General features: G+C 39.5%; 1 protein-coding gene across 4 annotated transcripts in view; it reads left to right on the top strand.

Annotated features, from left to right (window-relative positions):
* The window catches only part of cep290 (centrosomal protein 290), a 44,820-nt gene that overhangs the window by 11,391 nt on the left and 16,851 nt on the right, over positions 1 to 16,578 (top strand). For 3 of the 4 annotated variants that reach the window (XM_087843335.1, XM_006782328.3, XM_006782330.3), the window contains 20 exons: positions 1,238 to 1,359; positions 1,602 to 1,677; positions 2,644 to 2,759; positions 3,185 to 3,349; positions 4,480 to 4,629; positions 4,725 to 4,840; positions 4,925 to 5,027; positions 5,433 to 5,663; positions 5,925 to 6,098; positions 6,201 to 6,312; positions 8,616 to 8,821; positions 9,166 to 9,317; positions 9,814 to 9,925; positions 10,209 to 10,664; positions 10,750 to 10,914; positions 11,487 to 11,594; positions 12,023 to 12,157; positions 12,272 to 12,541; positions 12,866 to 12,973; positions 13,278 to 13,477. In XM_087843335.1, coding sequence (XP_087699461.1) covers positions 1,238 to 1,359; positions 1,602 to 1,677; positions 2,644 to 2,759; positions 3,185 to 3,349; positions 4,480 to 4,629; positions 4,725 to 4,840; positions 4,925 to 5,027; positions 5,433 to 5,663; positions 5,925 to 6,098; positions 6,201 to 6,312; positions 8,616 to 8,821; positions 9,166 to 9,317; positions 9,814 to 9,925; positions 10,209 to 10,664; positions 10,750 to 10,914; positions 11,487 to 11,594; positions 12,023 to 12,157; positions 12,272 to 12,541; positions 12,866 to 12,973; positions 13,278 to 13,477 — 3,277 coding nt within the window. The remainder of the gene's footprint in view (positions 1 to 1,237; positions 1,360 to 1,601; positions 1,678 to 2,643; positions 2,760 to 3,184; positions 3,350 to 4,479; positions 4,630 to 4,724; positions 4,841 to 4,924; positions 5,028 to 5,432; positions 5,664 to 5,924; positions 6,099 to 6,200; positions 6,313 to 8,615; positions 8,822 to 9,165; positions 9,318 to 9,813; positions 9,926 to 10,208; positions 10,665 to 10,749; positions 10,915 to 11,486; positions 11,595 to 12,022; positions 12,158 to 12,271; positions 12,542 to 12,865; positions 12,974 to 13,277; positions 13,478 to 16,578) is intronic. The other variant, XM_006782329.3, reaches the window with a different exon arrangement.

The raw sequence follows: 16,578 nt of genomic DNA, 5'->3' as shown, positions 1-16,578 counted from the left end.
CAACAGAAAATGTATGTTTGTTAATACAGGGATACACATGTTAATGTGACCTCTCGTCTCCCACTCAGAGACACAGGTCTCCGTGTGTCCAGCATTCAGACGGCTACCTGAGGACACTCTTTGTGTGAGAGAAAATCTGTTCACACAGATATGTAGAGCCAAGTACTCTCAATAAGGCCTCTGCAATGTTCTGAAGACAGTTAAACTTGTCAGGTAGTGATGTCCAGCAGGTGAAAATGCAAGCTCCATGAACACGCACAGCTATGGATTCCAGCTGCGTTTGTAGTTCTGCAAACTTTGACCCCCACAGAGTCGAGCTTTTCAGTTCAATCAGCTGTATTTCTATGTCCTCTATGTCCAGCCAGTTAATGCGAGACAAATCCAGCTGCTCATTAAAGATTTCTGGTTTGATCAGAAAATAAAACATTGGTCCATACACCTGAAAGTCCCAAAAACGCCTTGTGAATTCTGTCTCGAGACTACGGCTGTATTGGTGTATTTCCGCAGTGCTGATGCTGCGCTGAGCGGACAGCTCTTGAAGCATTTGAAGTGTTGGAATGTGGAAATTTCAACATCGCTTGAAAAAACTGCCAGCTAGCCACGTCCCTGTCACCGGTAGGCTAAGTTATTTTTAGTCAACTACAAGTTGAATCTGGTAGTTGGGGTTGTTAGCTAAGATACCGTCATTAAGAATTGGCACAACTATGTGAGCTAATTTGCGATGTGCACCACTGGCCCGGCCAATTATTTTTTAATGCACCTTCTCAGATGAATTCACTGTGTGTTGTGCGCTGTGCCATCAGTTAACCCAGCTGGCGCGCGTGCCCAGGGTTGCCAACTCCTGGTGTAATGTCTCCACAAACAGGCACATAGGCCTCAGTAAGGAGCCTTGTCCACTATGTTAATGTGAAATTTATGTCTCTCAAATCCAGTTGTCCCTATTATATACACAGACATGAAACCTACAACACTCCTTTAAGGTTCCCGGTCAGACCAAACTCATTTTCATCCTTTTGTGACACTTGCTGTCAGTTTTAATGGAAGGGACATATGAACTTATTGGCCTGATGATATCTTTTCCTTGCAGGGTTTTTCCACCTAAAATGTATTTGTATGAACCAAATCTATTGGTTTAGCTTGTACAAAAGGAAGACATTTAGCTATTTTTCTCCTGACTTCTCTTGAATTTTGAGTTTTGTTTCAGACATACATTTTAAAAAATGTTGCTCTTAATCAGCTGTGTCTACAGGGATTCCACAGTCAAGCTTACTGCTGGAGGAAGATGTTAGACCGAGCAGGGCGGCACAGCTGTTGCTCAAACAGAGTGGCATGTACACAGATGAAGAAACCAGGCGCAAAGTAAGACTCTCAGTAGTGACATCACCTCTTGCCACCTAACTTTGTTTCTTTTTTAATATAGGGCACTTTCTCATCAAGCAAACTAAGTGAGAATTCTAATTTTATTTCATATTATTTAGTGAAGAATGCACCCTTTGTTGCATATTGCTTCCCATGGAATACCATGGTATACCATGGGAAAGGGTTATGTCAAAGTTTTCAGGGTTTTTAATTTGAAACATTACGTTAACATTGCATTTCAGAATGAGTACCTTGAAAAAGAGTTAAGCAAAAAGGAGCGAGAGCTGGAACTTCACCGGACCCAGTTTCAGGTCAAATGTAAGTACAGTCCTGCTCTGACTTCCACTTAAAGTTCACACAGATGTTTTTACACTTGAGTCACTGTAGCATCTGTACATTATGTAGTGAGACGATGATCAATGCAATATATACTGTATTGCCAAAAGTATTCACTAACCCATCCAAATGATTGAATTCAGGTGTTCCAATCACTCATAGGCATAAAGACTGCTTTTACATATGTTCATGAAAGAATGGCTCGGTGTCTGGAGCTCAGTGAATTTTAGTGTGGGACCGTGATACAATTGGCAGATTGTGATTGGCAATCCATAATCTGATGTATGAGTCTAGGTTTGGCAGTTGCCAGGAGAACAGTGCTTGTCTGACTGCATTGTGTCAAATGTCAAATGTCAAGTTTCAAATCTGGGGGATGAGAGGGGATTATGGTGTGGGGTTGTTTTTCAGGAGTTGGGCTCAGCTCCTTTGTTCCAGTGAAAAAAACTCTCAATGCTTCAGCAAGACATTTTGGACAATTTCATTCACCCATGCAGTCTTGTGGGAAGAGTCTGGGGACGGGCCCTTCCTGTTCCAACTTGACTATGTACTAGTGTACAAAGCACGGTCTGTAAAGACATAGAAGAACAAGTTTGGTGTGGAAGAACTTGACTGGCCTGCACAGAGTCCTGACATTAACCTGACAGAACATCTTTGGGATGAATTAAAGGGGAAGCTTCTGAAAGACTGGTAAAAAAAATTCCCATACACACTCCTATACCTTACGGAAAGCCTTCCCAGACGAGTTGAAGCTCTTACAGCTGCAAAGACATCACATTAAACCCTTTGGATTAAGAATGGGATCCCACTCAAGTTCATTTGTGTGTGTGTGTGAAGGCAGACAAGCGATTACTTTTGGCAATATAGTGTATTTAAAACATTTTTATCTGAAGGATTTATCTCTGGGGTACTGCTTCCCCATTGTTATTTCCCCTGTGCATGAACTCTTAGTGGAAGAACTTTCAAAGGTGAAAAAAGATCTGGAGGCTGCTCTGAAAGATGTCCTTCAAGCAATGAGGATTAATCAAGAGGCTGTTTCTGTTCCTAATCTGGAAAGGTTGGCCAATGTAAGTATGCATGAAAACTGATGTGAAACAGTGCTTAGTTTAAGACGGCATTTGATTAATAGATAGTGTTTTTCAACGTGTTTCACACGGGCTCACTTTACATCATGCCTTTACACGTAGATAAGCTGAAAACAATGGACTTTGTCCCTCGTCTGCATTTTACCGTTGACCTTGTCATTTGATGAAACACGGGGTTTGTCTCATAGCAACCTGATAAACAAATGTGGTTAGCTTCAAAGAAAAAGGCAAGAAAGCTATGCAACATACCAATCAGCAAGGAAGTAACAGATGCTAGCACACATCAAACACATAAAAATCAATCTTAGATAGTGGCATAAATGTATTTTTATCCTCTACAACTGTTGCATCGAGGATTTGAGAATAGCCGGGGAGGGTGGCAGTAAACTTTACTCATTCTCCTACAGGCTTTAGATGTCAGTGGCATGGGTGGCCATTCTGAGTCAGCCCCACACTTCAAGTCCCAAATACACCAGCTGGTGGGGAGAAATGAAGAACTGAGGCAGGAGCTAAAATCAGCTCGTGAGGAGGCAACCGACAGCTTGAGTCAGCTTGCCAGAGCCAAAGAAAAGGTAGATTAATATGATTTAAGTTCCATTCACTTCCGCTTATCCTTTTTCAGGGTCGCGGGGGGCGCTGGAGCCTATCCCAGCTGTCATAGGGCGAGAGGCGGGGTACACCCTGGACAGGTCGCCAGTCTGTCGCAGGGCTAACACATAGGGACAGACAACCATTCACACTCACATTCATTCGCACATTCACACCTAGTGACAATTTGGATTATCCAATTAACCTATCCCCACAAGCTGATTTAAGTTAATTACACAAATTAATAATGCGGTGGACTGTCAGCTTTATTTGGCCATATTTCTGTCTTTGGCAAGAAAACAAAGAGGTGTGATTTCTCAACTTTCTCAAAGCCAAGCATGTATTAAACTCTAGTTATGGAAGCCCAAATCCCAGTGGTAACGGTTGCGTGTTTCTTCTCCAAATCAACAAAATTATTTTCTTATGTAAAGGTTTGTAGCCACAGAAATATAAAGATTTATGAAGATAGCTGCATGCCTGGCATGGGCTCCATGGCGGAGAGTCATTAACATGTCTAGAAGATATTTCTTTCCTTTTTTTTGGCCTAGTCAGTCGCCTGTTTTTGATATCTGCTACTTCTTTTTCATATAATGAGAGAAACGAGGTAAACAAACTTCTGTCTCAACTGTTCAGCATGCATTCAGTTTCAATTTTCAAAGTGATAAAACTTTCTTTCAAATAACACTTAACAAAAGCCACATTATCCAGAACACAGGCAGTAACAATTTTGTTTAAAATGGGGAAGCCTCCTTTACAGAACTCCTCTGCCATTTCTCCAGTTTTATTTTCCAATAAGATTTTCTCTTTTTGTTGATCATTCTTTTTCATTATTTATTCCTTTGTCTGATTTTTTTTTCATAAGTAGTGTTACACTGTTTATTTTAATCATCTATTTATTACTGCCTTTAGTCTCAATAATTTTTTGTTACCTTATGTTTGTGGTACATTACAATGGCCTCCTCACATTCAGTAATCAAGCAATTCATGCCGTATTGTCCCAAACTATGCTAAATAATAATCTAGAGACAAATGAAGGAACTTTTTGATAAACAACACAACGTTTAATAGCCAGGTTTTGCTTGTGATTTTTTTTTAAATTATCTGTGCCTGTTAGATATGCCAACTTGAAAGTGAGTTGGAGTTGCTCAGGAAGTCTGGCAGCAATGGAGTCGTCCTCAGACCTCTGACCCTTCCCGATGGCCTGGAGCCCAGCAGCACTGAAGTCATCAGTTCCCTGAATGAGTACGCCGTTCGACTCCTTCAGGTTAGTGTCGCTGTCTTCCAATAATAAGGTTGGGAAGAACTATAAACGAATTGTGTTTCAAGTAAAATCTAAATAAATTGATCATAATTATTTAGGAGCTCAAAAACAAGGAGGAAAAAATGCAGAAACTTGCAGGTGCTCTGGAAGAATACAAGGAGAAGTTTTCTGTTATTAGCCATCAACAGGGACTTCTCTACAAAGAGTACCTGAGGTGGGTTATCATGAAAGGTTTTGCACATTTTGGGTGATTTATTTCCATGTAAGAATCTCAAATATTTTCCTGTGTTTTTCTCAGTGAGAAGGCAAAGTGGCAGAAGGAGAAGGAGACATTCACAGAGATAAAGAACAAGCTGGACAAACAAAAGCAGGTGGATGACGTTAAAATCAAAGAGTTCAGTGTAAGTCAGCTAATAATACTTAAATGCTACAAGATGCACTGTGTTTATTTTGCAAACACTTTCAGTGTGGCTCTCATTCACTCACACAGACATATGGTTTACAATGATTCACTGTTAAAGGCTGACAACACGGAACTAAATGTGTCTCAGACAAATTACTGGAATATTTTCCTTTAACTCAATAAACATAAAATCCACATTAGGGGAACAGACAACTTGTTCTGGTGTGTAGTGTACAATATCAGCAAGTCGACCAGCAGCTCTTAAGTGATTAAATAACTATGTTCTGACATTTTTACAAATTTGAGATGTACAAATATAAAATATCAGGGTATAATTTTGCTGTGCTTCTTTTTCCTTCTGGTGTCAGTTTTATTAAGAGCAATTATTCACCTTATCTATCAGGATCTGCTGGACACACTTCAGAAGGATCCAGAGGACATCAGAAGACAGCTGAGTGAAGCAATTCGTAAGCTGACAGTGCTCAAAGTTAATGAGAAGAAACTGGCGCGACGCTACACAACCCTGCTGGAACAAGAACAACACCTCCGAAAGGAAAACGGCAAGCTGAGAGATGAGAGCAGCCAGATGCAGGCTTCGGTCACTCAGAGGATAGGTTACCTTCAGAGATACAAGGTACCAAGAAGCTAAATCCCACCAAAAGCCTTGGGGGGGGGAACAGATTCTTATCTATTGTCTTTTATCGCAACTAGATGAGACTATATAAAACATTTTACATAAAAGTTCTCACTCAAAGTTTTCTTTAAATAACAGAAAATAATAATTTTGAAATATTGTGAACATTTCTATCAGAGAGGGTGTAGCGAAAAGTTGTGTTTTTAGCACTATGTTCATTCAGCACCTTTCTAACGTCATTGCCTTTTATTTGGTCTTTAGGAAATGGCTGCATATAAAATAGCAGCACTACAGAAAGCTTTGGATGATAGTGTGCCCTCATCAGACCTGGAGAAGGCTAACAAACAGTACACAGAGCTAACAGTCAAATACAGAAACATGCTACAGAGAGACAGCCACCTCATACAAAGAACCACCAACTTAGAACATTTGGAGGTATTAAAAAAAACATTTCCTGACCAGGTTTGTCCCACATCTCATGTTGTGTTCTTGACTAATGATAACATTTTATTAATCTTTTTTTTCCCTTCCTCTCAGAGTGAGAATGAGTCTCTTCGAGAACAAATCTCTGCCACAAATAAAGAACTGGAGATCACAAAGGAGAAACTTAATACTTTAGTGCAAAGATGGGAGAACATCCCTTCAACAGGTAAACTAAGGATAGTGATCATTACAAACAGTTTTGTTTGTAACAAAATTCATCATATAATGATGTGACTGTTGGCCACAAGTACATTAAAAACTGATTCCCACCTTCAACAAAAACAATGGTGGGTGGGTCGGGTAGAAGAATCAAGAATCACATCTGAACTGCATATCTGAAATAAATTGGTCTGAAACAATATTGGTTCAACCTCAGTTTTTATCAATTTGATCATATTTTTGTCCATAAATAGGTTTGAGGGAACATCTTGTATTCTAAGTTCAATATAAATATTTTGAAGTTAGAATAAAAGATGTTCCAGCATTCTTGGATTCACAACAAGAAGGTGTCACAGTCTATGAAGGCTTTTACAAGCTGAAGTTCCCGCCATGAAAACATTTACTGGGCTGTGGTAAAACCGCTGGAATAAACCAAGGGCACAGGCTTCCCACAGGGCCAAAAATTACAGTTATTTATGTCTATTGCTTTCTTCCTGAGCTTTTATCTACTGTATTGTCCTGCATGCAGTGTTGTAAGACAGCTTGAATACATTTAGTGCTCATTGGATCTGAGCCACAGCTAGTGGGGTCATTGCATTCCTGTCTCAACAATGAGGAGGTTGGGTAAAATTCATCATATAATGATGTGAGTGTTGGCCCGGCTGCAACATTAAAAACTGACTCCCACCTTCAACATAAACAGTGTAGAGGTGGGTAAATTGTATAATAATCACATTTTTGAATTTCATATCTGAAAGCAAATTGGTATGAAATAATGCTCGTAGACAGTTGTGTATCATTTTTGCTGGATAACTGCTTGAAGTTTTGCGAATCCTCAGTTCACCCCACAGTTTGTCAAAGAGATTTATGTCAGGGCTTTGTGCAGGCCATTCAGTAACGTTCACGTTGGTCTTCTGGACGTAGTTCTTGACCATGTTTTGGGTCTTTGTCATGCTAGAAGACAAAACGATGACCTAGACCCAGTTTTGCTGCTGCTTAAAGTTTTCCTCCAGATTCTTCACGTATCCTTCCTTCTTCATGATTCCTTCCATCTTGATGAGATTCCCAGTTCCAGGCGTACTGAAGCATTTTAACAGCATAATACTCTCACCACCATGTTTTACTGTGGTATTCTTTAGGTTGTATGCTTCTCCATTCTTTTTCCAAACTATGTTTTAACGGTCTGTTTTTAATCTCATCTGATGAGCGTCCAGTACACAGAATCTTTCTCCAGGTTGCCTATAGCATGCTTCAACATTCAACTCATTCCTGTGCATGGTTCTAGTGATTGTCTTCTTTGACACTACAATTCCTAACTCTTTCTAACTCATTCACTAGTGTCTTGGCAGTTCTTTTGAATCTTCAGGTACATTTCTCATTAGTTTTCTTAGTCTTTGAAATCTTTCACTTTGTACCTCTGCCAGGGTCACTCTGCACTGTGTGGCTCTTCCTTGAATTTCTTGATAACAGTTATCATTCCAGTTCTTAACACTCGTAAATGCTCAAGTTTAAAGTGGTTGTTTTTGTTTTGGGAGTGTTGTTTTTTGCACGTGCCTGGTCAAAACCTTCCTGAAGTTTTTCTGCCTGGAAGATAACCCTCAGTTTTAACTTGGTTTTACATGCTTTGAGCACTACAAAGTCACAGCAGTCAGTTTTTCAAATAACTAATAATATTTGACCTTGGTCATTTTTGTTTGTTCTGAAATCATTCTGTTATTGTGTGCCAACAGAAATAACTTGTGCTTTCTAAATAAAATTAGTATGTTAAGAATTTAGAATAGAATAGAATAGAATAATCCTTTAATTGTCCCACAAGGGGAAATTTGGTTGTAACAGCAGCCAAAAAGACACATATACAAACAAACAGTACACAGGACACAGAACAGAAACAATTTTTCTTACATATTTACATTAAGGACAATGTTTACTATATACAGAGAGTACTGTACAGTTTTTATTAAATTAAATAAAAATAACTGCAGATAAGAGGCAGACCAGGTTGTAGTGCGAATCGGTTAATTAACTTATTGCAGTTACAGCGCAGATGTAAACATCTATGTTTGTTGGGAGCAGTTCTGATTGTACAGTCTGACAGCTGCATAGAAAGCTGCAGCTTTCTATGTCAAAGATTGATTGCTCTGTTAAAAAACGCACTCAGGAAATTTTTGGCTAATAATTTTGTCCTTATCTGTATACAATGCCACAGTTTAACGTCATTTAAGTAAATTTTGCATATAATTTTTATATTTGTATTTAATATATTGTGTGTGTTAAATTATCATTCCACACTGTTTATTATTTTATTATCAGGAGAAGAAAATGAGATGGATAAGGCAGAAAAGGCATCACTCAACAATGAGATGATATCTGCTGCAAGACGAATCACCACTTTAGAGATGAAGGAGCTGAATGAGAGGCAGAGAGCTGAGCATGCCCACACAATGTATGAGCACGTGAAGAACTCACTTAAGCAGGTGGAGGAGCGCAATGTGGAACTGGAATCCAAGTTTGTGGAAGTATGAGACCAAGGAAATAGACAGATATGTTTTTCTGTGGCACATGAAATGTGTTGTTTTCCCAGCCATCACCATGACCATCTTTTAACATATCTAAAAGGCTATTTGGTTCACCTGACACATAATGTTACAGTGAGAGAAGTGAATTCATTTTGATTGGACTGGATTTGCATTTTTATGCTATCCAGAACCTGCTCAAAAATAATTTTTTATTTCATTATCTTAACATTTTAGTTCACAACCTTTGCGATATATCTTGCTTGTCAGTCTCTATCAGGTTGTGGGTGTTCAAAAAAGAATTTATATGACTCTTATCAAGAAGTCTTACTTCTGTTTCTCCTTAGTTGACTAAGATGAATGTGGAGGCCCAAAGGCTTGAGCGGGAGCTGAGAGATGAGCTGGCAAGCAGCGTGAGCAAAGCTGCGAGTGATGCTGACAGAGCCAAGATTGGAGAGCTGGAGAAGGCAGAGGCTGAGCTTCGCAATGAGGTTTCTAAGTGCGTCTGACAGCGACTATGCCTTAGATTGATTTTTGTTTTTGTTTTGTTTTTTGCTCTCTATTGTGTGCTCTAAGTTTTGATAAGCACTGCAATCACAATCATCCCGTGTGTGTGTGGAGGGGGAGGGGGGTGGATTTATAGAAGCATAGGTTTTGAGGTCACAGCATTGTATTCAAGATCAAGCATCAGGATCCTATCAAAGATAAGCTTGTCTTTGTCAGGGGGGGGGTTCAAAATATTACAAGCAAGTTTGTTTTTTATGATTGTTTAGTATTGATTGATACCACTACCACCGTTAATTCATTCATCGATAATTAAAGACAATGATCACAGTGTTTCACTCTAAAATACCAGATCATTAACAAAAATTAAAAAACACCTAAACTAATACCCAGCTGTAATGTTGGTATTTAAAGGGATTCATTATTTTATTTTAAAAACAAAACATAAAACATGTTATGTTGCAATTTCTATGCTTTTTTCCCTTTGGCAGGCTTCAAGAGGTCTCTGATGTGGCTGTGACACAGGTGTCTGCTCTAAAGGCCAAACAAAAAAGCAACGAAAAAGAAGTGGAAACTTTGAGGAGGCAAATATTGGACTACCAGGTAACTTGGTTTTGCTTTCAGCTTCTTTACTTGAGTTTACGTTGTTTAACCCGATGACTGTGTTCATAAAAGAACTTTCCCAAGCAGGTCCTTTACTGCACTTTCTGTTGGTTGCCATTTGACAGTGAGAGATACTTTGAAATCAATCATTGCAACTTTTTATGGTGATTTGTACAGATTTTCAGATCTTTGCTTTCAACAAAAAAGTGTCAGTGGTTTGTTAAATTCTCACATGTTTGCGAGACAAAAATCAAAGAGAAATCATGCTTTGTTTTTCTCTCAGTCGCAGTCAGACGAGAAGGCCCTCATTGCAAAGCTTCACCAGCACATTGTGGCTCTGCAGCTCAGTGAGTCAGATGCTTTGGGAAAACTTGAGGCTGCCACCAATCACATCCAGCAGTTGGAGGCCTACAAGCTGCGAGCTGAACAGCGGCTCGATGAAAGTGAGCGTACTCTGTTTCTCGCTCGCCAAGAGGGCAGAAACCGCTCGAAGCACCTACGGCAGACTATCCAGTCGCTCCGTAGGCAGTTTGCAGGTGCGTTGCCACTTCCTCAGCAGGAAAAGTTCTCTTTGACCATGCTGAGCCTCCAGGAGGACCGAGCAAAAGCTCAAGAGGAGAAAAAGAGGGCAGAGCAGGAGAGCAAGAGAGTGGAGGGAAGGGCAGAGGAGCTGGAATTAAAGCTGCAAGGGCTGGAAGAGCTCGTCTCAACCCTAAAGGATGTGAAAGGGGCCCAGAAGGTTAGTGGGGAATAATATTCTTGAGATCACATCTTGTCTTGTTTTGACTGTTGCCAAAAACCACACTGTCTATGACTTAAACCAGGTCACTGAGTGGCACAAAAAGATGGAGGAAAGTCGTCTGCAGGAGCTCAGGAAAGGCAGGGAGCTGGTGGTCCAGAAGGAGGAGATAAAATATCTCTGGAACCTTGTAAAGGAACAGGAACAAACCATCCACTCACTGGAAGAGGATATTGTTCAGCAAAAGACTGTGAGCGAAAAATTAATTCTTCCACACACTCCCAAATTTGCTCATTTCTCAATCACTATAAAATTCAAATTCAAATTTTATTTGTCACATACACAGTCATACACAGTATGATATGCAGTGAAATGCTTACACAACTGCTCGTGACCTAAAGAAAAAAAAGGCTATGAATAAGATAGGAAATAAATATGAAAATTAAAAAGGGTCAATTTAACTAGGAAGGAATAAAATAAAATATATAAATTAGTTGAAAATAAAATAACATAACTGTACAACAAAATACACAATACACAAATACACAGTATAGAAATATATAAGAATGTATGAAGAAATATAAATATATATATACAATAACAGCAGCTGTACAGTATTAAGTGGAAATGAAGAAATATAATGTCCAGTGTTGTGCAATCCACACATGAGAGTTGCACAGAAATTGAGATGATTGTGGCCTGATTAAACTGCAATGAGTGGAGATTTTTTGTGAATACATATTTAGAAAACTTATTAATGAGGTTTTAGGTGCATAAGCGCTTCAGGGTAATGCAGAAATATCTTCTCATTACTGTATGAAGCTTCACGAAGAATGCCAGCTTGCATGGGATCAGCGAGAGGTGGAGATGGAGCGTCAGCTGGACTATTATGAGAAGCATCAGGATGAAATTCTGAGCAATGCAGAAAAGGTAAACCATTGTTTAACTGATAAAAAAAAATAAAACACTGAAAACAAAACCAGCTGGATTTCCAGCTTTTTCCGTTTTTAATCCTCAACTGTAAAAGGCTGATGGACCGGGCATGGTGGACATCCATCATGCGAGAATGAGGCAAAGTGATATAGAACAAGTTCATGCGTTTCCTTAAAGTCTCAGATGAATATTGGTGATCTTGACCTCATGGTGAGAGGTCAAGTTATCTTAAAATCTTGTGTACATGATAACTTGAAAGATGTCACCTAAGATTTTCGAATTGATACCATAAGTGTATCTACTAGGAGGCTGAGGGGCAGCACTGGCAGTCCAGTTTTTGATTATTTAATGTGCAATTTTACATGTAATTAGTTTCTTTAACATGCTATTGCAAAGGTAATTACTCTATTTTTGTCTGTTGTAAGCTTGATGAAGGTAAAGGATGGCTACCAGACCCAAGTCTACCTCTCGCTCGTCAGTTAGAGTTTACCTTGGGGAAAATCAGAGAGCATGTCCGCACCATTTTGGAGACACAGGCCACGTGCAGAAGTTTGGACAAGGCACAGTATTTTGTCCCTGTTCACATACTCAGCAGTCCCTATAAGTATATAGCAATATTATTTTTATTTATTATTGTTTTAATTTGTTTATTTACTTGACTTGTACATATGCAGAAATTGAAAGAGAGGGAAGCAGCTCTGTGGAAGGCAGAACAGAACATCGTGTCAAGGGATAAAGTAATCAACGAGCTGCGTCTGCGGCTCCCAGCTGCTGCCGACAGAGAACGGCTGCTAGCCGACCTTGCCAAACATGAAGAGGGGCAGTCAGACAGACAGTCTGCCCTCAAGCTGGCTCACCAGACCATCAAAGACCTGCAGGATCGACTTGACAAAAAAGAGGATATAATAAAGAAATACCAGAACCAGCTGGCTCAAGCTAGACAGGTACAGTGATATAAGATGAAATATTGGCTGTGCAGTGATTTCAAGCACAGCAAGTCTCTGATGTTGATTTCTTTTCTATGGGCTGAGGAGAATCATTAGCATGTCAGTAAGATTTTATTAGTGATTAATTGCAGTGTTATAGAATCTCCAACAGGTGAAAAAATTAAAATCGCAGATCTTAAACAGGGTAAATATCACTGGTTAACTCTATACATGAAGTATTTCAGTTATTTACTTCATTTAAGGCACCATCACAAGAGTTTAAACATGTTTTCTTTTTTAACCATTTATTTGTTTAATTGTCCTCAATGGTGTTGATACCAGGACCAAGAGGAACTGATAAAGAGACATCAGGAGGAGATGAAGATGTTGCACGAGAAGCTGGACTTGCACACGGACACCTCGCTGGATCGCTTCAGACAGACAGCGATGGTACTGGTGAAAGCGTGCCCTTGTTTCAGAACTTTTTTGTTCTGTTTTTGTAGATTTTGATCTTTGATGTAAGGCTCACAAGAACGTTAGACCACTGCAGACCAGATAAGGCATTCAGATTCATTTCTTGAAGTGTATTTCCACAAATAACTGGATGTATTTCACACCAATTTTCCCAACGTAACAAAAGATAATCAACAAAGGATGTGCTGTATTTGTGTAAAGAAAGACCAGCAGAGAAAAACATATCTCTAAGAGTCTTTGAGCTTATAAGGCTTCTGTTTGTTTCTCTCTCTCTGTCCAGGAGTTGATGAAAAAGCCCACCTTAAGGGTACCAACCTCCAAACACGTGGAGCGTCTGGCTGAGCTAGAGCAAACAGTGGCCGAGCAAGACATTTCACTTTGCTCTCTCACTGAGAAGCTGAAAGTGACCACTGCTGAGCTGGAGCGACTGAGAGCTACCATGGAAACAGAGGCTAAGAGACATGCTGGCGAGACGTCAAAGTGATTATCACTTTTAGGTTTTTGTTTTTTTTAAATGTGTGTTTATTTCTGTTTTTTAACCCAGTGTTTGCCACTAAAAGTTATGTTAAAGCAGCATCGGAATGCTTAATGTTTCCTTAATGTAGTCTGTAAAGTAAATATTTAAGTACTTCATGGATGTAGCTACTCATATTGGTTGCCCATTTGTTAGGGAAGTCCCACGTGAAGGCACAAGCTGTACGTTTTTGCTTTTATTATCTTGGTTCACTGCACATTCAAATAATAGCACCTTGTGCAAGCAGAACCTGTTTTATCCTTCTTAATTACTTTAATGAGAAACATAATTTATAAAATAAATATCCTGCTGTATTCAGTATGGCTTAAATTTATCAATCAAGACCATAAATGCAACAGGAAAGTGTTTACTGGAGTCATTTATCCAGGAAGTTGAAGGATGTTTTAGACTTCTGTGCAATCAGACTTTTTCTGCAGCCAGAAGAACCACTGTGGCCATTCCAAAGAAACAGCTGTAAGACAATTCTACATTAGCTTCACTATACAGGCATAACATTACAAGCACGGATTAATTCTTCTACATGGCACCTTTTAGTGGGTGATATATATTAGGGATCAAGTGAACATTTTGTCTGTAAAGTTGATCTGTTAGAAGCAGGAAAAATTGGCAAGCATAAGGATTTGAGTTGTGATGGCTAGACGACTGGGTCAGAGTAAAACTGCAGCACTTGTAGGGTGTTCCCGGACTGCAGTGGTCTTGTATTTGCTTTGTATCTATAAAGGAAGTGGTCCAAAAAAAGAACAGCGGTGAACCAGCAACAGGGTCATGGACGCTAAGGTTCACTGATCCACGTGGGGAGTGAAGGCTGGCCCGTGTGGTCCAACGGACCAGCTACTGTAGCTCACAAGGAGCACAACAACAAGTTTGAGGTGTTGACATGGCTTCTAAATTCCCCAGTTCTCATCTGTGGGATGTGCTGGACAAACAAGTCAGATCCATGGAGGCCTAATAGGACTTAAATGATCTGTTGCTAACATCCCAGTGCTAGATACAATAGCACACCTTCAGGGCTCTAGCGGAGTCCATGCCTCAAAAGGGTCAGGGCTGTTTAAGCAGCCAAAAGGGTGACCACCAGTGCTGTGGACATGGGTTTATTTTAATGGATTCATTCATAACTAGCCAAGAAAATGAGCATTGCCAGAATTCACTCGAGTGTACCCATACTTAACCAAAACATTCAATTTACTGAAGAAGGAGAGCATCAGTGTTGTGACTGAAAGGGTTTGGCTGGCTTAGTGCATATGTATTTGTAAGAGTTTCTCTTTCAGAGAGCAACATGTTGGAAGGAGGGTGCTTGAATTAATGATGTAAATTTGATTTGCACTACACAGCACTACACAACACATTTAATGCTAAAAATAACATGTTATACTGTGTCTGATGTGGTTGTGATAGATGCGTCTACACTCTATCACAGTGATGGCTCAAAGCAGTGACCATGCCAGTGTCTTGTAACACATTGAGTCCTCATTCTGCCTGTTTAAAACTGAGCCTCACATGTTTCTGCCCCTCAGGCATGCTGGTATTTTGATGGAAGAGTGCAGAACTTAATTCTGTTACTGAGTTACTTTTTATAGTGAGCTGTTGTGTCTGCAGTGCTTTAGATGTTCAGTCACATTTTGACACAATAAAACTGTCTCGTGCTAAGTGTGTCTCGTGCACGCACATGATAAAGTAGTGTGAAACACTGCTCTCCTCTGGGTACATCGAGTCAGATTAATACAAAGGACAGCTGTCCACACAAGAACTTCTAACAAAAGAGTAGTAAGAGCAGGTTTCCTGAGTGTATGTGCTGTGTGGAATTGGAAGCCAAAAAATACATTAACAATAGTCTAAGGGGCTTGGGGGGAAAAAGCGTCTGGGCTTCTTTAAGTTAAAGTTTCCAAGTTAAGTTTAAGTTTAAACTTAAAGAAGTCCAGAGGCTTTTCTTTCCAAGTTCCTTAGACTATGATGACCTGACTGACTGAGAACCTTCACAGACACACATTAACAATACATTTCTTAAACAGAAGTGGTGAGATGCACAATTTATTGCGTAAATGATATCACTACGGCATTCTTCAAAGCAGTCATATGCTTTAGTGAAATGAGTAACTCACAGTTGTGAACAGATATAAGCACAGCCTTAATCTTGCGTGGGCCTCTTCAATAATGCAGCTACAGTTAAGACTCGTGAGGTGATGATGCAAATATCTGGAGGCTGTGGTGGTATTGAATAGTCCCATGTTATATTTTATAAGTATTTAAGCCATGGGTGCGTCCACACAAAGATGCAACTTTTCTAGACTTTTGTTCTCAAAAGGCCTTTAACACTACAAGCTTTAGCCATTTGCTCACATGTTCATACATCTCTTATTGTAGACATATGACATTTTCCTTATCACACTCACATACCAATAGAAGCTTTGTTTTGGGATTCAGAATATTGCCCAAGGACACTTTGAAAATGCACACTGGATTAGCCAGGGATCGAACAACAGACCTTCTGATTAATGGGCAACCCAGTTTGTGACGTTTGATTCGACTTGCTATCTGTAGAAATTAAAAAGAATATCTATGCTTGTGTCAAACTTATGACACAAGCATAGATATTAGTTATCAACATTAGGTATTTCAATATTATTTAAACTCACTGAGTTAGAAGATTTAAAAGAGTAGAGAATTTTTTCAGGTTTAAGGATATGAAGTGTGAGACTACGCCGTAGAACTGGCATTAGACCCTGTTAACCCTTGATATGCAGCTGTTGCTTTTCACACAGTTGATGCAATGGCTGAGATCATTATAAGCCTGGGATCAGAGCTGCATTAGTGCCTGACAGATTCTTTCCTTAGTTTACAAAGCATCATTCCACAGCTCCTTTGTCCTGATCTTGCAGACTAAAATACTAACGCCTACACAGTTATATCACTGGCGTTACTTCATATCAAGATGGCAAGTTTTACTGACCACCTTAAAGTACTTTAGAGTAGAAGCCACATTTAACAACAAAGTCTGCAACTGTGGGCACTTTGTCTGTCTCTTATACATGAGAAATTTAGAATCACC

The sequence above is a fragment of the Neolamprologus brichardi genome, chromosome 7 (genome assembly GCF_056152115.1).
Source record: "Neolamprologus brichardi isolate AB-2024 chromosome 7, ASM5615211v1, whole genome shotgun sequence".
In the NCBI taxonomy this organism is placed as follows: Eukaryota; Metazoa; Chordata; class Actinopteri; order Cichliformes; family Cichlidae; genus Neolamprologus; species Neolamprologus brichardi.
The sequence above is the reverse complement of the archived record's forward strand: the minus strand, read 5'-3'. Positions and strand labels throughout refer to the sequence as shown.